This window comes from Panthera tigris, chromosome D2, assembly GCF_018350195.1.
Source record: "Panthera tigris isolate Pti1 chromosome D2, P.tigris_Pti1_mat1.1, whole genome shotgun sequence".
Classification (NCBI taxonomy): Eukaryota; Metazoa; Chordata; class Mammalia; order Carnivora; family Felidae; genus Panthera; species Panthera tigris.
The window spans coordinates 74,545,596-74,567,144 of NC_056670.1; the positions used below are offsets into that span (position 1 = coordinate 74,545,596).

General features: G+C 42.6%; 1 protein-coding gene and 1 long non-coding RNA gene across 2 annotated transcripts in view; one reads left to right on the forward strand and one right to left on the reverse strand.

The window, feature by feature from the left end:
• Window positions 1–5,318, reverse strand: part of EIF3A (eukaryotic translation initiation factor 3 subunit A) — a 35,523-nt gene extending 30,205 nt beyond the window's left edge. Inside the window, exon 1 of the mRNA XM_042960090.1 lies at window positions 5,112–5,318. Coding sequence (XP_042816024.1) covers window positions 5,112–5,160 — 49 coding nt within the window. The 5' untranslated portion in view covers window positions 5,161–5,318. The remainder of the gene's footprint in view (window positions 1–5,111) is intronic.
• Window positions 5,319–5,416: 98 nt separating this feature from the next.
• On the forward strand, window positions 5,417–16,313 carry LOC107179906. The gene is made up of 3 exons (XR_006208991.1): window positions 5,417–5,519; window positions 8,635–8,785; window positions 14,052–16,313. It is a non-coding gene; the product is annotated as an uncharacterized LOC107179906 (long non-coding RNA).
• Window positions 16,314–21,549: the final 5,236 nt, after the last annotated feature.

Consider the following 21,549-nt stretch of genomic DNA (forward strand, 5'->3'; position numbering starts at 1 on the left):
CTGGAATTTTCATTCAGATTTAATGAATCTATATATCAAAATTTGGAAGAATTGACAATAGTCTTCCAATCTATGAAATATCTCTCCCATTTATTTATCCCAACCTAAACATGAGAAAAATCTTAAGACAAACCCCAAATGAGGGACATTCTACAACATACCTGACCAGTACTCATCAAAACTTGTCAAGGTTACCAACAAGGAAGTTTAAGAAACTGTCATAACCAAGGGGAGGAGGAGGAGAGTGTCTGAGGAAACAGGACGACTAAATATAATGTGGTATCTTGGATGAGATCCTGGAATTCAGAGAAGGACATGAGGGAGAGCTACGGAAATCTGAGCAAAGTATGGACTTTCATTAATAATGTTATCAGTATTGGATCATTAGTTGTGATAAATGTCCCAAAATGACAGAAGAAATTAATAGGTTATGGTGTATATGGGAATTCTCTGTACTATCTTTCCAATAATTCTGTAAATCCCTAACTTTTAAAATTAAGTTTATTTTTAAAAATAAAAAAAAATTTTAGAATGCATACCAGAGAAAATTACACATTTCTGAATTTACTACCACCTAAACCTGAAGGCACTCTGCAAGTGGCAATATTTCAAAATCCAGTTCCAATCTAAGGTTTTATGTACACTGCTCATTTTGAAATTCACTCAAAAGCAAAGAGTCCTCTATCACATTACTTCTGACACAGGTTAAAATTTATCTTTTTTCTCATCTTTTACTTTATTTACTTTTGCACAAAACTTAGTAAACTGAGGGAAGGGGAAGGCTATTTAACCTAAGTCATTTGGTTATGTTCAACTTAAAATTCAGTAATTAACAAATTTCACAAAGAAAAATCTTTCCACTGAACATTTGAAACATACTTTGGGGAACCAAAACACTAATTAACACTATTAAAAAAGATCTTAAAACACTACATCCCTATTGTTAAAAATCACTGTTTTCCTAAGAAAAAAATCTTTGACAAAGAATTATTTTTAAGAGTTAACCAAACAGCGTACAGCATTATCATGAAACTCTGTGCTAGGCAAACAACTGGCAGAAACACTGCTTATTTGGGAGTTTTACCAGATTTACAGATTTAGTAAGTAATTTTCCTCCCAACTATCACATCTTTCAGGAATGCTGCTTCTGAACGTTCCTTCCTCCAGGAAAACTACAAACAATATTCCAACTCTCTGGTATATTAAGAGGTTTGCAACAAATCACAAAAGATACTGAAATTCTTATCTTTAAAGGATAGCCTGTGTCTTCCCATATCATATTAAGCCCTATTCTTCATAGGTTAGTGAAAACAAACCCCTCTTCAGTAATTCACGTCAATGTCAACATTAGTAGTACTGTTATGAGAAAAAGTCCATTTTCATTTGAGTCAATGCTATTACCAAAAAAAAACAAAGAACCAAAAAAAAAAAAAAAAAAAAAACACCTTGTAAGAGGAAACAAAGATGTAACACAACTAGATACTTTGTTAGAATACTAGCCTTTCCTGGGTGTTTTTTGTTTTTTAAGCCTTCCTGTTCTGAGGGGAGGACGTTACAGTCTTTAAACTGGAGCATACATACAAGATTATCGTCTAAAATCCAACAGTACCTTAGGTGTTTTTAATAATTATTTAACAGAAAAGTCTCTATCACCCAAAAATTTGGAAGTAAATGTTTTTAGTTAAATTTAGCATTCATATTAAAGAGCACAGCATCAGCACCAGAACAACCTATTATATCCAATTCCCAATCTTACACTGAGGATTTAAATCTTATACTGTTTAGTATATAAACACTGTCAAAATGCTTGTAACACAGAACAGGCACAAAGAGAATTAAAGTTGAGAACTGTGCCCGGGATGGTGATGACAAAATAATAAACTATGTAAAAATAATTTACCTACCCTATCTCTTATTTTTAAATAGGGGAGTGTGGTGTCTTAATGTCACTATAAAAAATAAAAAATCTTGTTTAGGGATAGAAAAGTGATTTTTTTCACTTCCTAAACAGCCAATCAGAATTTATTATTACAAATTCCACTTTCAAACTCTGAAACAATAGGTTCAAACAAAGCAAATGCACTAAAAAATAATTTTTATAGGACACCCTACCATCATCGTGGGAAAAAAGCAAACATGGATACCAAGCAAGGACATTTTTAAAGGGAAAGAACCTGAATGGGAACAGATATGATAGTCCATGAGGGTGAGTTCCTGTCTTTATCCGAAGTCACATACAGGGAGAATTTAGTTCCTATGAATTCTCTAGTAAGGGGAAAAAAAAAACTTTTTGAGGCTAGAGAGGCATACCACATATTAAAAGCTCTATTGCAATGTTAAAAAAAAAAAAAAAAAAAAAAAAGTTCATTTCCAAACTGATATTCTTGAAATAAAAATAAAAATCTAGCATTATGAACTGTTACTAGGAGGGTGGACATGCTGAGCTTACCTTTCAGACACAGTGACAAATTGTATCTATTTATGAAAGAAAAAGCTTAGGTCGGCCCTTCAACATTACTAGTTTATTTGGGCAACAGACCAAGTAGATAAGCTATAATGTTACTCGATTTGTGGGTTTAATAACTTTATTTATTAAAGTCACTGGTAGAACTAAATTAAAAGGTTGTTACAAGGTCAGGAGCAATTAATTCTGCACTACTGACAACATAATCTGCAAAAGGGTCTTTTTCCAAATGATTCTGGGGTATAGATTTCTTGTCTGTAACTGCTTAGGCCAAGTTCTCATCTTCCTGAATGGTTACTATAATAGTTTCCGAAGGAATTGTTCTGAATTACAGACTCAGAGTGACTTGAAGAACTATTCTACTTAAACATATTCACATTTTATTACGATAATGCAGTGGATTAGGTCTAAATGTGTTTAAGGCTACAAATATCATAGATAAAACATTTACATAAAATGAGATTATCTCCATGGAATGAAATGCGCTTTTACGATCCTATTTAAAGTTTTGTAAGCGGTGCCATGTGCCATCCACATTCAGCTCACTCTGACACTTTCAGACAGGATCTTTCATTCACAAGATCAAAGGTACAGAGCTAACTACTTGAAAGCTAAGGCCTCTATCTACTGTAACACCCATCCTACAATTTAAAAGGGCTGCAGCAAGGAGTCAATACAGACTTTTAAAAAACCTACACAAATAAAAGCCCCCCCACAGTGCCCCTTTCTCATCTTGCCTACTTTAATTTCAGATGTTTTCCCTAACTTGCCCTTCATGAGTCAAAGCTATTTCAACTTAGAAAACGTGAAAAAGAGGTTTAAGATTCGTTACACAGGAGATAACCCTTTTAATTTAAACAATTACTGCAATAGTAAACTCATATGAGGATTCAAAAGGGAGTGATGAAAGCAACAAGGCCGGAGCACATCAAATGTGTAATACTTAGGCTATCCAGATTACAGTGCTTCAGCCTATTAGAAGGAAAAATGCCTGTTGATAAAGCAAACAACTGTAGAACAAATCTACAATAGCAATTACAGTAGTAACTGAATCCAAGTCACTTTGTATACCATAATACAGATTTCTAAGTTTCTAAACGTAAGAAAAAAATTCTAACTTTGCTACAGTTCATTTTCTAGTGATAAATCTCCATTTCCACTGAGTTTCTTTCCTATAAGTTAACGTCCTTAATTCTTGCCTGTCCTAACCATTAGATCACTGGTTAAAATGAGCAGTCATCAGATCTAAGTTGTACTTTTAACTGATTTTTAGAACACTTACTCTACTCTATTCCAAAGAATGTGGCATTATCCTATTTCACACTCTTACCACCCTCCCAAATTGTTGCTTTTAAAATAACCATGTGACAAAGGCACCCTTACCCCTGACAGATTATCACTAACAATTTTGTGTCGACTGAAATTGACATTTCCACAAGAGGAATTTCCAAACAAGCTAACAAAATTAGCTCCACCAACATAAGACTGTAAGAGACACGGTATATCCACCTACAAGATGGGATAAGACTCAAAACTTGTCTGGGGTACAGGAAGGGTTGAAATAAGAACGATCAACTACCTACACACTTAGAAATTATTAGGCTTAAAAAACTCTAAACGAAAAAGTTTTTAAAGACCAGAGCCATGCATAATACATTGCACCCCCATGATGCGAACGTAATAAATGCCTCTCGAATAGACCGAGACACGCACAACTTTTCGCGAAAGGGCCGGTGGCATAAGAACACATGGAAATAAAAATCGCAGGCAGCAGCGCTGTGGCGAAAAAAAAAACCAACTCATCTGGAAGTCTAGAGACCTTGGTTCTAGTCTCCTGGCTCCACAACTAACTCTCGGAGTGACCTTGGGTAAACATTCTCTCTCTGTAGGCCTCAATTTCGTTATCTTTAAGAAAGAACTTCAAGTCTCTTACAGGTTTAACAATGTTCCAACTTCATGTGATTTGGGATAGGCTCTGGGACTGAGAATAATCAATGCCAGGAAAAAAACAGATAACCGGTTAATTGGGTCAGAGTCCCCGAAGCAGAGCTATAGTGACTGGGGAAAAGGCTAAGTGGACCCTGACCCAGCAAAGCCCGGCGCTGGATTTGGGGGGCGGAGGTGTCTGCGAGAGGGCGGGAGGTGGGACTGGCCGGCTCCCGGCGCCGGCAGGAGGTGGAGTCGAGGTTCTCGCGTGCATTGTCCCCGGGAGGGAGCCATGTTTCTTCCTCCCCGGCACTCCCAGATGGCGGCTGGGGGCGCGGGGCCTAAGCAGCCGAGGGCCCGGCGGCCTGGGGAGCCGGGCGGAGGCGGACAAGGGGGGGGGGCGGTTAAGGAGGCCAGGCTCCGGTAGACCTGTCTCCGGGGCCGCGGCCCCTGAGACGCAGCAGGAAGCGGCGGGGGGAAGGAAGGGCCCCCCCCCAGAGCGACGGTTCCCGGCTCCGCACCTCCCACCCCCCCAACCGCGGTCGGTAGGAGCGAGAAGGGAAACCATGCCCAACCACAAGCTGGAACGGCGGCAGACAGGTCTCATCGACCACCTCTGCAGCCGCAGACGGGAGACGGAGCAGGGAGAAGGAGGCCCGGGCCCCTCGACCTCCGAGGCCTCGGGCCGACCCAGCCCGGCGCGCCCCGATCCCCTACTCACCGTTGGCGCGTTTGAGGGCATTTTCCGGCCTCTGGAAATAGGCCGGCATCTTGGCGGGCGGCTCAGCTCACCGGCGTCAGCGAACTCCTTGGTGGCCCGGGCCGCGAGAGGAGACGAAAGGGAACCAGCGCGAGGTTCCACGCGCCTCGCCAGCAGTCGCCCGCGCCCAGCCGGCCAGAGACGGAAAGGAAAGAGCCACGTGACCCCCGCACGGCGGCGCCGCCGCCGCCCAGGCCCCGGATGTACGGGGCGGTCCTCTGCGCGCAGGCGCGCTACCGTCGCGCGCACCGGCTGACGTGGCGGCGGGTGCAGTACGTGCGCGCCGGTTCCTCCTCCGGCCTCCGCCGGGAAACGTTAGGGAGGAGGTTTTCAGACCGCTCGCCCCTCACTCCTCGAGCGCGAAACGGGGTAGGAAAGGTGAAATTGGGGTCAGGGTTTCTGCCTGGCGAGAAAGAAGGCGTCTGCATAGGGTCATTTTGAGCATGTTTTGTGCGCAGTCATGCAAAGTTACAGGCCGGTCCCTTCCGCCTGGGGAATGGCCTGTCTCCGCTGAGTGAAAATGCCGTATTTATCCGTTAATCAGAAACGCATCGAGCAGGTATCACTAGCCCAGCACCGCTCACCTCTGGGAAGTAAGAGTGGCCCGACCCTTGACGGACTAGCAGTGGGAGGAGGGACGCAATAAGTAAATTAGCAAGTTTATTTCATATCGGTAAAGTAAAAAAGTTGGTGAGACCAAGATTGGGGAATAGGGACACTCAGAGAAGGTGAGTTTTGAGCTGAGACCTGAAAGGTGGGGACAGGCTGGAGAGAGTAACGTGGCAAGGGCGCAGAAGCTCTGCAGCAGAACAGATTTTGCATCGTTTGAAAATACTTGAGTGTGGTAGCTTTACATTCAGCACACATCACAAACAAGAAAAATGAGTGTTAGTGGAAAAAAATCAATTTATCAGGCCCTTTGCTACAGCCTTTTATTACTGGCCAACAATTTTTTTGAATATTTAAAAAAAATTTTTTAATGTTTGTTTATTTTTGAGAGAGAGAGTGTGAGCAGGAGAGGGCAGAGAGAGAGGGAGACACAGAAATCTGAAGCAGGCTCCAGGCTCTGAGCTGTCAGCACAGAGCCCAACTCCAGGCTCCAACCCATGAGCCAGGAGATTATGACCTGAGCTGCAGTTGGAAGCTTAACCCACTGAGGGACCCGACCCAGGCGCCCCTGAGTATTTTACTTTTTTAAGTAATCTCCACACCCAGCGTGGGGCTTGAACTTACAACCCCGAGATCAAGAGTCGGGTGCTCTACTGACCCAGGTGCCTCTTGACCAACAATTTTAATGTTTAATCAGTAACTATTATACCTGGAACTTGAAAGCCATTTAAACTGAATCTAATTACTCAAACCCTTGGTATGAAATTAAGAGGAGTTCAGAAAAAACCAGAAAGCAGCAGTGGGATACATTGTTACAAATTTTTTACACATTTTGTAAAAATGGATGGTACATGTGAATGAATGACAGAATACTACATCCGGGAACAATGAACCCACAACACATACACACAAAAAGCCTTTTCCTCTCATTCGTTCTACCGGAGCAAAGAGGTTTTTCTATGTAACTAAATGTATCACTGTAAAGAAAGAAAACTTAGGAAATGCAAACATAGACCAAAAAAAAAAAAAAAAAAAAAATTCTAAAAGAGGTTACTTAAAAATTAGCTTCAGAGTTCTTTCTCCAAAATGCTTGGGCCACTCTAAATTAAACTTACCCTCCTCCCCCAAAATAAGAGCCAGACAGAGTTGAACAACAAGTACTACTAAGAAGCTACAGGAACTGTTTTATGGGGCAGGATCAAGAGACTCGTTTGTGTATATGATAATTAAGTCAGAATTAAAGAGCTTAACATAAGAGCAAGCATAGCTTTTAAATGCCGTAGATAGAAAACTATTTAGTAGGCCACAGAGAGATGTGACAGAATAAAATGAAAGGAAACCTGGCCTAAATATCAGAAAAAGCTTTTCAACATTATTACCTTTGCGTTATATATCAAAGAAGATGGTAAAATGATCTCATGGGTTATCGCCCATTATGTGGTAGACCTAAAACAAGACAAACTCTAGAAAATTTGGAGAAAAGATGAAATTCAATATTTCTGCATCTTCATTCTTTTCCCTTTCAAGTTAAAGTATATGAAACATTTGGTAATATAATAGCCAATGATCATTTAAGTGCATTAAATACAATTATTTAGGCTCTAGTACTGTATTTGTGAACAGTCGCAACTTCCAGAATAAATTTATTAAATGTAGCCAGTAGGTATTAAATACCAGCTAATAGCCATAATGTTGGATGTTGGGCATAAACGATGCAAGACGCCTGTTTCCAAGGAGTTGATGATTCCCTGGTGAAGATAGAGGAGTACACAGTGAGGAACAAGGTAGGATCTATTCTGAACCAGGAGAAAAGTATGATTACTTTGTTGGTTTATGCTCACTTCATAGGAAACAAGCAATGTGAATATGCTAGAAGCCACCTTAGGAAGCGGTAAAAGGAAGTGATAAAGGCTAAAAGGCTGATGAAGGTTTTTTCCCTAATCAAGCTACTTTCGTACTACATATGACTGGATAATTTCTCTAATACAATGTTTTGGGGATTTTGAGTTGAGTAAATAAGAGTCTCAAAAAAAAAAAAAACAGTTGTTAGGAGCACAAAAGAGGTACTACATTATACATATTGCAACATAACATAGCTTAAAATCAGGTATGTTTTACAGTTTACAAAATGCTTTCACATTTGTCATTTTGTTTACAAGAATAATGCAGGTATTTATACTGATAAACTAATAATTTTTTCAGAGCGTTAGACTATGGTTCACAGTGACACACTCCTTCCACAAACCATTATCATGTACCTACCACGTGCCAGGTATGGGAAGTGAGCACCTGATAGCAGGTGCAAGGCAGCGAACAGGACAGACATGGGTCCTGCCTTCTTGGACTTTGCCAGAGGCTTCTTGAGGATGCAGACCCCACTCCAGGCTAGACCCCCATCGTCTTTCCGAGTCATCTTTCACCACACTCCATGTCTTCAGTGCCTTAAATAGCCCTTTCTCCCACCTCCAACCCAATGAGTGCTGTCACTTCACGTGGAACATTCTCCACCACCACCCATTCCTTGTTCTAACAACAACCTATTTCTCCACATTGTCACTTCCTCCAGGACTCTTCCCTGGCCCCCAGATTGGTTTAGATGCCAAAGCAGTGAGCACCAGTAACATCCTATCTGAGCCTGATCACACTTCAATACTTGCAGACTATAAGCTCAGAGAGTGGAAGGAAGCTTTTGTGTTGTTCACCACTACACCCCCAATGCCCGGCAGAGCGTTGGGCAGATGAGATACTCTCAAAAAATGCTTGAGAGATGAATGAGTGCATCCCCATATACAGATTTATTTAAAACAGTTTCTACTATACCCGTGGGGAAGTAACAAGTCTGCAAGTTGATTGTGTGGTTTTGTTTCATTTATAGAGCATCTACCTATCTACGTGAGGCTCTCAATCTACTCAAGCCCCAGCACGCAAATACTGAAGAAGAGACAATAATGCTCTTCTCCCAAAGCTCCTAATTGCACTGGTCTTGAACCTCCAGCTGTACTGAAGTTCATTTGTGCCTTTCTGAGGTCAGTGTTTAAATATATCATGCTTTCCTACACCTATATATCCCTTCCCTTCTTCCTGTCCCGCCCATTGTTACCTAAGTCCTACCAATACTTTAAGCTTCCGCTCAAAGCTTTCCTCTGCAAAGTCTTTCCAGCCAGTGGGGGCTGACTTAACTGCCCCTTCACTTGTGCTCTTTCCTTAAGGCACCATTAACTTGGTCACCCAGGCCATCTCTGAGCACTCTGCTTCCCCTGCAGCTCTGTCAAGTGGTAGCTGTATTCATCCCTCAAACCACTGGTGCCTAGAGGAGTACCAATGACTGACTAGCTCTTCACCCAGCTACTTCTAGAACATTCTCTCTCTCCTCCCTTAACTTTGAATGTTGAACCTCATGCTATCAGATTGGATTACGTGTGGTTCCTCTATGTTGCAGTCCTCAATAGGCATCTACAGATCCCAGGTCACAACTCCTTATTCCTTAACTGTTAGTTCTAGCTCCCTGCCACTCTCTCCAACACCGTCATAATTATTAGCAGTTTCTATACACGTGTAGATATTCCTGCCAATATCCTGGCCACCTGGCCTTTACAATTGTGTCCTCTTCCTTACCTCAGCTACTCACACTCATGGTGATACCCTAGAGTCTAGACTAAGAGTCAGCAAACTTTTTCTGTTAAGGGCTTGATAGTAAGTACCCTAGGCTTTGCAGGCCAGGAGGCAATGTCTTCAATTCTTAGAGCAATTGTTCTTGCCAAAAGAATAATTGCCCTTGTATGTATGTATGTGTGTGTGTATATTACATTTAAAAATGTAAAAACTATGTTGGGTTGTATAGTAGAAACTATGCCTGGTTGGCTCAGTCAGTTAAGTGTCCGACTTGATTTTGGCTCAGGTCATGATCTTGCAGTTCATGGGATCGAGCCTCACATTGGGCTCTGTGCTGAGAGCGAGGAGCCTGCTTCGGATTCTCTTCCCCCCTCCACCCCTCCCCCAGCCCACACATGTGCACACTCTCTCTTTCAAAATAATTAAGAAAAAAATAAAAAGAAAATAATATATAAAAACTATCTTGATGACCACTGAGTAATATATAGAATTGATGAGTCACTATATTGTACACCTGAAACTAATGTAATACTATATGTTAACTATACTGGAATAAAAATAAAAATAAATTTTTTAAGACTAAAAAAATAGGGGTGCCTGGGTGGCTCAGTCGGTTAAGCGTCCGACTTCGGCTCAGGTCATGATCTCGCGGTCCGTGAGTTCGAGCCCCGCGTCGGGCTCTGTGCTGACCGCTCAGAGCCTGGAGCCTGTTTCAGATTCTGTGTCTCCCTCTTTCTCTGACCCTCCCCTGTTCATGCTCTCTCTCTCTCTCTCTCTGTCTCAAAAATAAGTAAACGTTAAAAAAAAAATTAAAAAAAAAAAAAAGACTAAAAAAATAATTTAAGACTAAAAAAATAAAGACTAAAAAAGAAGTAAAGACTATTTTTAGCTCAAGGCTGTGTAAACCACAGGCAGTAGGCCAACTTTGGCCCATAGGCCATGTTTGCTGACTCTTAACTAAACCTTGTCATACCAACTCTCTCAGTTCCCAGATTGTGATTTCAAGTATCTCACTTTCTTGTTCATAGTGAACCACAACCCCAGTGGTCCTGCTGCCTGACTGGGACCTGCATTCCATTCACAAATCCTGTTTCCTTTTCACTGTTCCTCATCCCCCATGTCCTCTATTTCCTCCACACCCAAGTTGGATTCCATCATGTAGTTCTTTTCTTGCTCCGCTTTCCATTTATTTGACCCCAACCCTGGCCAATCCAAGTGTCTTCCTGCTCCTTGCCTGCAGCCCAGTATGACTGGGGAAAAATGCACAACCATGTTGACAAGCCCCACTTTATATTCCTGACCACGAGCCCCAACAAGTACCGTGCTGCTGTTCAGCCATCCTACTACACTTCTCTGGGCCACATCCCCAATCTCCCCAATGACTGTTTCGTACTTTTTCCTGTCTCCAATCCTCTGCTCTCAGCTGATGGCTTCATTTTCTGTAGCACTGTAAGCAGTGGAGTAGCGAGAAGAGAACCTGCCTCTGCACTCTGCCATCTACCCACCCATTTGCTTCTGTACTCAGAGACTCTGCTTCCCTACTCTTACCCGGCAGTCTGCGCTCCTCTCTAAAGCCAGCCTTTTGAGGCACCTGGGTGGCTCAGTTGATTGAGTGTTCGACTTCAGCTCAGGTCATGATCTCCTGGTTCGTGGGTTAGAGCCTGCATTTGGGCTCTATGCTGACAGCTCTGAGCCTGGAACCTGCTTTGGATTCTGTGTCTCCCTCTCTCTCTGCCCCTCCCTTGCTCACGTTCTGTGTCTCTCTCTCAAAAATAAACATTAAAAAAAATTTTTTAATAATAAAATAGTAAAAATAAATTAATTAATTAAATAAATTTTAAAAATTAGGCCAGCCTTTTGTACTAGTGCACTGGATTCTGTCTCCTCTCACACGGAATGTTGTTCACTCCATCCTTCCTCAAATACTTCCTCACTTGGCTTCCAGGATCACCCTCTCCTGATTTTCCTCCTACTTCTCTGACTCTTCCTCAGTCTCCTTGACTGGTATCTCTTCACCTCTCAGACCTCTAAGGTTAAAAAGTCCTCGGGCCGAGGTCCTGGACTTCTCCCTTCTCTAACTACATCCATCTTTTGGTTCTAACTCATGGCTTTAGACATCATCTCTGTGCTTAGAAGTTACAAAATTATATCACTAGTGCTCTCTCTCACTCTCTCTCTCTCTCTTTCCTGAAAGCCAGTCTCACACCCAGATGCCTATTTGACACATCCATTAAGCGTTTGACATACAACATACACCCAACCTGCCCCAGACCAGACTCTTGGTCTCTCTGGCCTCCAACCTGCTCCTTCCATCATCTTCCCCATGGAAATAATGGCAACCCCCTTCTTCCAGTTGCTAAACCAAAAATATTGGAAACATCCTTGACTCCACATTTTCTGCCACAGCCCCAAATGCAATCAATCCATCAGCAAATTTCATTTCTACCACCTCCATAACTATCACTCTGGTCCAAGTCACCATCATTTCTCACCTAGAATATGTAATAACCTGCTCACTTGTCTTTCTGTTTCCCCTTGACCCCCTTCTCTTTACTCTCCACCATAGCAAGCAGGGAGTAAAAAGGAGGTGATCATGCCAGTCCCCTGATGAAGACGCTCTTGTGGCTACCCAGTGCATGTGGTCAAAGTGAAAGTCCATACAGTGGCCTGCGAGACCCTACCATTCCCCATTCCCATCCTACCCTTCCCCATTCCCATCCGTCTCAGGGCATGCCAGTGTCACCTTTTCAGTGTTGTCTTCCCTCACCTCTTTTTTTCTTTAATGTTTATTTATTTTTGAGAGAGAGAGAGAGACAAAGTGTGAATGGGGGTGGGGAAGGGGCGGGAGAGAGAGGGAGACACAGAACTCGAAGTGGGCTCCAGGCTCTAAGCTGTCAGCACAGAGCCCAATGCAGGACTCCAACTCACAAACTGTGAGATCATGTCATGACCTGAGCCAAAGTTAGACACGTTACCGACTGAGCCACCCAGATGCCCCTTCCCTCACCTCTTTAAAGTGACAATAACCTCCCTTCCTCCCATACTTCTCTCCCTCTTTTTTTTTTAATGTTTATTTTTGAGAGAGACAGGGTAGGGCAGAGGATTCGAAGTGGGCTCTGTGCAGACAGCAGAAAGCTAGAGGCAGGGCTCGAACCCATGAACTGCAGGATCATGACTTGAGCCAAAGTTAGACGCTTAACCAACTGAGCCACCCAGGCACCCCCTTCCTCTCATACTTCTGAGCACCCTTTTCTTTATTTTCCTCCACAGAATTTATTTAGCTATCAACATCTTACTTATATATTTCATGATATACTCCTCTAGAATATAATAAGGGTGATGAGGACAGGGATTAATGTCTGTTCCATTTAACTGCTGTATTAAGTCTAGCACCTATAACAGTGCCTACCACAGAGTAAGCACTCAATAAATATTTGTTGAAAAAATCACTTAATACATTAAAGCAAGCCTCCTGTATTATCATTGCCCACCTGCATGTTGGTCTCCTCCATGACACTGGAAGTCCCTTGATGGTAGGGACATGGTCCACACCCGGAAAGTGTTTGTTCAGTGTATGTTTCAGAGCACCTTGATGGTTCCAACTGCATGGTGATACACAAGGTCCAAAACCTCACACCTTTGGGTTTTTGTTGTTTTTTTTTTTTTTCCCACACCTTTGCATTCTTAACCACGAAAGTGACCAATGAGGGTTGGAAATCTTTTCAACGGTGGTGTACCAAGAGCAGATGTGGGGAGCACTGTGCCTGGGCCAAGCAGTTCTCAGTGAACCTTTGGGTTGTGTAACTTTAAAGCAGGAAATTGGAATGGAGATTCAGTTGAGTAGATTTTTAGCAGAAATCTGTCCTAGCAGTATTTGTTATTTATTGGGAGAAATGCATCTTACACCCACGAGTCCTCACCACTAATATTCTGCCCGACTCCAGGAGAAGTCTGAGGGGGAGAAGAGAAGCATGTTTGTGGGAACTGGTGTCCATAGTCTCCATTGTTGACATGCCACACAGCCCAGCTCCCGCCTGGGATCTGGGAGTTTAGGAGATTATGCTCAAAGCTACACCAACCAACCAGGGCCAAGAGCAGAATGAGGAAGACGCTGTGCAGAGTGGTTTAGGGTGTGGTTTGGAAATAGGCTTCTGTGTTAAATATGTTAAATATGATTAGAAGGAACCCTGGAACCACAGGGTGTGGGCTTTCATTTTGGGCTTGTGGGTATTAAACAATCTTCACATGGACCTTTTCATTGTGCCGTCTTCTCATGAAGCAGCAAAAATGGCACCTCCTCAGAGAGCCCCTTCCTGACCACCCCATCTAAACCTGAAGTCTACCCTATTTTAATTCTCGGCACAGCATTCATCACTAATGGATAGTTTTCGTTGTTTCCTTGGTTACCATCTGTCTCACCACACTAGATGGTAATCTTTAAGGGACCAAGCTGGTCGTGTTAACCATTGTAGCTCCAACTCCTGGAACTGTGCCTGGCACAGGGCAGGCACTCTACGAATATGGGTTGTGTGAATAAATAAAGGAGTGGAGAATGTGGTAGGCAGAATTGTAAGATGCCCATAGATTCCCAGTCCCTGATGTACACACCCTGTATAATACCCGAGACTGTAAATATGATGAGGTGTTACTTCTGTGATTAAGTTATATTATGTATCACAGTTGACTTTCAGAAGAGATTTTCTGGGTGGGCCTAACCAATCACATGAGCCCTATGAATCCAGGTCTAGAGGTCACTGGCAAAGGAAGTAAGAGATTCAAAGCTTGAGAGGAAAAATGGAAGGAGCTGCGTAGTAAAAAACTGTCGGTGACCTCTACTAGATATGGGACGCCCCCAGCCAAAAACCAGCTAGTGCACGGAGGCCTCGCTCCCACGACTGCAAGGAACTGAATTCCATCAACAACTTGGATGAGCTTGGAGGGAAATTCTTCTGCAGAGCCTCCAGAGAGGAATACAGCCTTGCCATCCCAGGACTTCAGCCTGACAAGGGCCTGAGCAGAGGCCCAGTCATTACATGCTTGGACCTCTGGTCTATAGAACTGCACGGTGATAAATGGGTGTTGTGTGAAGCCAGTAAGTTTGTGGCAACTTGTTACACAACAATAGAAAACTAATACAGAGACCTTAACAAATTTTCTCCATATTAACTTCTAGAAAAAGAAGAAAGAAACACAAATGGAGTCTAACATTCTAAAGTGACTTTGCTTTGCATGAAATGAAAACAAAGGTACAGCTCAGTAGAAGAAAAGGGCAAGACTGTGTAAGGTTTAACTTTACAAATTCAGACTGTCCAAGCAAAAGCCCTTGAGAAGGAATCTGAGACTATGAACATGTTACAGTACTCCACACTGGTGTTTTTAGAACTAGGGGTTAAGTTGCATTTCCTAGGGAATTTAGAATTATAAATACACCTCAGTTCATCCAATAAGCATGCCAGATTTGGAGCCAGTTGGCTTCATTTGGAGCCAAATGGCTCCCAGCTTTGCCATTTATTAGCACTATGATATTGGGCAAGTAATCTCTCTGAGCTTCCATTTTCTCACCTGTGAAATATGCATGAGTCGGGCAAGGTTTGAAGGAGATACGACCCCGAGCACCCTTCACACTGTCCTTGATACAAGCCCTCAAGAAGTCTTTTTCATACATGGACATGTAAGAGAGAGCAAATAATCAATGCATGAAATATTCACAGCCTCTTTCTGCCCTCTCAACTGCTAACATCATCTACCGACTAGTGGGCATTTCCCCCTGTGTTCCTCCCCTTTTTTCCCCACTTATACCTTCTTAAATACATAAGGTAATCAGTTGGGAGGACAGCTGGAAAAGTCAGGTGGGAGAATCAAGTAGGAAAGGGCTGAGATGAGAGAGAAAAATAGAGGGGTAGGGGAAAAAGGCTAACGGGGAAGAAAAGGAAAGAGGAGAGAGGAGATAACAACAAGAGCTTTTTGTAAGAGGAGGAGGGAGATTTCAGAACCCGTGCCACTGAATGGGAGTGATGGTTCACAAAAACCCGGAGGGAGTCCACACCAATGTGAACAAACGATTGGATAAGTAAATAAATGGGAGAGAATAGACACATTTCCCAGGAAGAAGAATTCAAATAGTTTGTGTAGACGCTTTGCCTTGGAGGAGGTGCAGCATAACTCCCCGCTCCTTCAGCGTGGGCCGTGCACAGTGACTGGTAGCCAAAGCAGAAAGCGTAGAAAGGAGGAAGGAGAGTAACTTTACAGGAGAGAAACCTGGCAAACACTGCCTCAGCCAGGTGATGAAGGTTAATACCTCCATGTACCCTTGATATGATGTGATGACAGGAGCACTTCTGTGGTCTTCCTCCCCACAACGCATGAACCAGTCTAATCATGAGCAAAACATCAGACAAAAACAAATTGAAGGGCGGTCCATGGAAGTCCTGGCCAGCATACTTCAAAACTGCCAGGGTCATCAAAAGCAAGGGAGGTCTGAGAAACTGTCACAGCCGAAAGGAGCCTAAGGAAACATGTTGACTAAATATAGTGTCATCCTAAATAGGATCCTGGAACAGAACCCAGAAAATAAGTAAAAAGCTAAGGAAAAAAAATATGGACTTTAGTTACTAATGTGTCAGTATTGGTTCATTAGTTGTGACAAGCGTGTCTTATTGATGTAAGATGTTAACAAAAGAGGAAAATGGTTGGGGTGTATGGTAGGTAACTTTAGATACTATCTTTGTAACTTTTCTGTAAATCTAAGACTATTCTAAAATAAAATATTTATCCCAGACTTTGGCACCAAAAAAAAAAAAAATTAAAAATGATAAAAGAAAAATAAAATATCTATTTATAAAATAGGGGAAAGGGATTTTAAGACATATCACTGTAGGTAATAAATTATATCATCTTTAATATTCTTTGAAAAATGCAAATACAGGGGCACCTGGGTGGCTCAGTCGGTTGAGCGTCCGACTTCGGCTCAGATCATGATCTTACGGCTGGTGAGTTCGAGCCCCGCGTTGAGCTCTGTGCTGACAGGTCAGAGCCTAGAGCCTGCTTTGGATTCTGTGCCTCCCTCTCACTCTGCCCTAACCCACTCGCATTCTGTCTCTGTCTCAAAAATAAATAAACATTTTTTAAAAATTAAAAAAAAAGAAAAATGCAAATACAGATCAGAATTTATCTCAATTACATTTTCATGCTGATCTGTTTCTTTTAATACAACACAGTTTGAAAGCTAGGCTTTTTGGGGCCTGGGATCTACTCAGGTTCCAATATCAGCACCCTAAAACTATGGATGGAGAACATAAGAAGGATGACTTTCCCTTGGGAATGTTCTGAAAGCCTCACATAATCTGGAAGCCAGTTAACCATCAGCAAAGAGTGTCAAGGCATTTGACTAAAGCCCCTTTCAGAGGTGACTTCTTGGGCCCCAAGCAAGCCTGGAATCCCTGAAAAGAGCTGACATCCCGACATATGCCTAACCTCTTATTAAATACAAGTAAGGAAAAACGATGAAACGAAAAGCCACATTTGGCTCACAGGGATCTGGGAATTGGAACATCTATAGAAGATGTTGGGGTGCCTTACCTACATGCCCAGGGAGTTGGGGCATTTCCAAATCCATATTAGTGCCAATAACATCTTAACTCTTTTCCCAGGGAGCAAAGAGCAAGCAGGCTGTGCAAATAAGACATAGCAGGCCTCAGCCAGCTATGCTTAGAAAAGCCTACTGATAAGGTAGGCCCGTGGCTGGTATCTGTGAACTTGGATTTCGGGAGTGCTCCCACCATTCCTGGAATTGATAAGAATGACTATCTAGACTCCTTGCACAAACAGTGGGGTTCATGCTGAATACCTGTTTCCTTCTGAGAGACTGGAATTTGGGTACTTGCTCGGTAGAAGGTGCCACCTGACTGTCCCCCAATAAAAACCTGCCTGTCTCTAACGAGCTTCCCTCTTCAATAATATTTCACTTGTGTTGTTACAACTTGTTGCTGGAGGAATGAAACGTGTCCTGTGTGACTCCACTAGGAGAGGTTAGAAGCTTGGGCCTACGGGCCTACTGGCCTACTTTCCTTCGGAAATCACCCCCATGTGCCTTTTCCCCTTGCTGATGAATCCTAGCCATGAGCACAGCTGTGTGCTGAATCCTGCGGGGGCCCCCTAAGAAATCATTGGGTCTGGGAGTGATCTATAATATTAACATAAAGATTTTTCTTGATTCAAACTTTGGGACAGGCACAGAAGAAAGTATGATTAGTTCCATTTGATCACTGAGGAAGCAAGTACACAGAAAGTAGCGAAATGAGAGATTTGGCAGCCAAGATGGCAGAGCTGACATCTGAACTCAGGCTTGTCTGTTTCCACACCCTCCAACCCCCTTCCATCTATGACAGGCAGCATCTTATTGCTTAAGGTTAGAAATACCTCCCCTTCTCCGTGCCCTCTACTCATTTTCCCTCAACTCTGTGAACCTGTCTGGCAGGTCTGACAGCACCCAGCAGTGAAATGGAAGGGAGGCAGGCATGCGTTCTTTCCCCACCCCTGCCCTGTGTCCTAAGCCTGGCCACAGCCTCATTATCCTTCTCCCCGCCACAAGGGGCTGCTCCCTAACTAATTCACTGAGAAAATAGAGTGTCTAGCAGGCATCAGGGACTGCAGGAGACACAGCATGAACAAGCCAACCAAGAACAAGGAGAGGCAATACACGTAAGGTGCTTTCATGCTCTTCTGAGATTGTCTCCTTTTTCCCTTTCCTCAAGTTTGGATCTCTAGGTCTGAAATCCCAGAAGCAATAGATCTGGTCAGGCCCTCCCCCACCCCTTCTCTGTTTTCCCACCTGATTGTAAGGTGGTCACAGGCACAAGTTCTGCTGAGGTTATCTGTGCACCCATCTCCCCAGCCTTTGGCCCATTTCACAGTGTGCTTTGCAAATGTTTGCACTCTGTGCAAGGGAAGTGGAGTTTTCCTAATGCTATACCCCTGCCAATGTAATGGAAAATGATTCCCCAAGCCCAAATACCACAGAAAATTATATTATGTATTTGGAGCTAAATGTGTCCCTGTAAGACTCAGCAAATGACCTTGGTGAGGTGGGAAAGACAAGAGATCTGGGGCCTGTGGATTTAACATATTTTCTCATTTTTTCTGTGTACTATCTTTCATCAAATCTAGAAATGCCATCAGTGATTAAGCACATCATTTTATCTACCATACATTTGAAAACATTTTCAATTATAATTGTAGGATACATCCCAATTTCAGAGACTTCTTAATTTGAACTACTGCAAGCAACAAATACTTCTTTATCTTTTAAATTGTGAAATGAAAGTAAAAGGAGGAGGAAAAATAGCTAAAGTCTTACCCACCTAAAGAAAACCACTATTATTTTTCTATATTGTCCTATGACATCTTTACAGTTACGGACCTTGTATTAGTGCATTTAATGTCTTTATGTATTAAATATATGCATCTATACATATTTGTAAATGTATATATTCATATCATACATTTCCAAATATTTATATTTGTATTTTTATTATACAATTCATACCTTCCTTCATACCCTATCCCCACACCGTTCCTCTGAAGTAATGACTGTCAGTATCCGGGTGTGCGTCCTTCCAATCCTATGTATATACAGACCAGCTTGGAGTTTTACACACAGATGTGATTATAGTGAGTTTGTACAAATATGTCTACCTCACCTTAATAGCTCCATAGCACTCTATGATGGTGGAATACGCCTTTATTTTATTTTTTTTTAGTTTCTTCATGAGTAAATATTTAGGTAATTTTCATATTTTTGTGATTACTAGCAGCACCAGATGAACATCATTAAACATGCATATTTTGGTATGTGTATTTTTGAAAAGTAAATCGCTGGGTATGCACTTCAGCATTTTGTTAAATACTGCCAGACTGCCTTTCAGAAAGTCTTCAGTTCATTAACACATCTTCTTTAAATGCATAAAACCCATATTGAACAAAACAAGGTATTTCCTAGTAAAGTCAGCATAAATTGTCACAAACTCAACAGGCAATTATGCTTGTATTGCTTTTATCTTTCTTATTAAAAACTGCCTTATTACCAGAGACTTTGGTATTTCTTCAGCGTCTCTTTCCAATTGTCCCAGATCCCAGGGGCTTACTCTTGGGCCAGCAAACAAATCCAGGGAGACTGTGAGGTAGTTCTGGGCACTCTGCTTCTGGCTGTGGCTCTTCTGGCCTCAAAGATTGCTCTTGAAGACTGAGCCTGCAGCATCTGGCTACCATCCAGGACCTGGGATGTTCCTCAGTGCACAGATCCTAGTGCTGCTTTTGGGGAGAGGAGGAATGCTTTCCCTGATTCACTGATGAACTCTGACTCCAGTCCCTCAGGAGCAGCAGGTTAGGGCTTTTTCCCTGGTCCATCACTCCATGAACGAAGATCCTTTGTTGCTTTCTCTCCTCCAAGCTATGAGAATTTCCCCAGGTGCCTGGCACATCTGAAACTTCAACCACAAAAGGACGTGACAGTATGTCCTAACCCCAGATAAAGGAGCAATTGCCCACCCAAGGAAGATGGCTAGTGAACTTGAGGGGCCCACACCTTTACTGCAGAGAGAAGAGGGGTTTACCCTTAGTGATTCAAAGGCAATCTTTCCAAGCTTCTCTTTTATCAGAGAAGAGGGGGAGAACCCCCACGGAAATATAATCTCCAGTAGGGTGCTTCAAATACACCCAATACAAATGGCCCAAGAGTGGGGCGCCTGGGTGGCTCTGTCAAGCATCCCAACTTCAGCTTAGGTCATGATTTCAAGGTTTGTGGGTTTGAGCCCCGCACTGAGCCCCACATCAGGCTCCACACTCCCGGTGCTTGGGATTCTCCATCTCTGCTCCTCCCCCACGTGTGCTCTCTTGCTCTCTCTCACTCTCTCTCTCAAACTTAACACACATGGCTGAAGAGTAGCTATATTCATTTCCTATGGCTGCCACAACAAAATACCACAGACTAGGGGGCTTAAGCAGTAGAGATTCATTTTCCCACAGTTCAAGATATAAAAAGTCCAAGATCAAGGTGTTGGCAGGTTTAATTTCTTCTAAGTCCTCTCTCCCTGGCTTGCAGATGCCTTTCCTCTGGGCAGCCACATCTCTGATATCTCTTTGTTTTGTCCAGATTTCCTCCTCTTATAAGGACATAGGTTAGATTGGATTAGGACACACCCTTACAACCTTATTTTAATTAAATTACCTCTTTAAAGGCCCTATCTGCACAGACGATCACATCCTGAGGTGGTGAGGTTAGCCCTATACCATATAACCATGGAGTTATTCCAGCCCATCACAGTAGCTGAAATATGTTAGGATTTTATATAATTAATTATCCTAGTTAATTGGATGACAGTGACCTTCACCAAAAGCAGGTATTTAAGGTGCAGATTGATGGAGATTGGTGCATTGTTCACGTTAAAGGGAATCTACAAGAGGATCTATTTTCCTTGTGAACACTTTATCTGTAGAACCTTGCAGGAGATTGTAAAAGCCAATGAAACATGAGTGCAAGTGTCTACTTGGCTTCCAAACTGATTCCAAATCTGCATCCCACTCCTCAGCCCCTAACACCTTTGTATTTTCTGTGAGATCTAGAAACATTAGCAACTATTTACTACAATAGTAAGCATAGGGAATCAATCCAAGGGGCATAATTCAGGGTGCTGCCCTCCGGAAGTTCAGTCTAATGAGAGAAACAGAAGAGCCATATATGGGGTGCCTGGGTGGCTCAGTTAAGTGTCCAACTTTGGCTCAGGTCATGATCTCACAGCTCATGAGTTTGATCAAGACCTGCGTTGGGCTCTGTGCTGACAGCTCAGAGCCTGAAGCCTGCTATAGATTCTCTGTCTCCCTCTCTGCCCCTCCCCTTCTCATGCTCCGTCTCTCCTTCAAAAATAAACATTTTTTTAAAATTTAAAGAAGAGCCATATATATTCCCAATTCTAGTTCTATGGCCAAATGCTATTAGACCTTAGAAGAGGGATAACTTAGTTTTGCCTGGGTTGAGGGCAGAAATGGTATTTGAACCTTGAAGATGTAGAATTTCCCAAGGTAAGGAGAAAGTAGAACAGGGAGACTTGTTGAAAATATAACAGCACTGTGATTACAGAGTAAACAGCAGGAAACACATTTATTGTCATTAATAGCTGGTGGA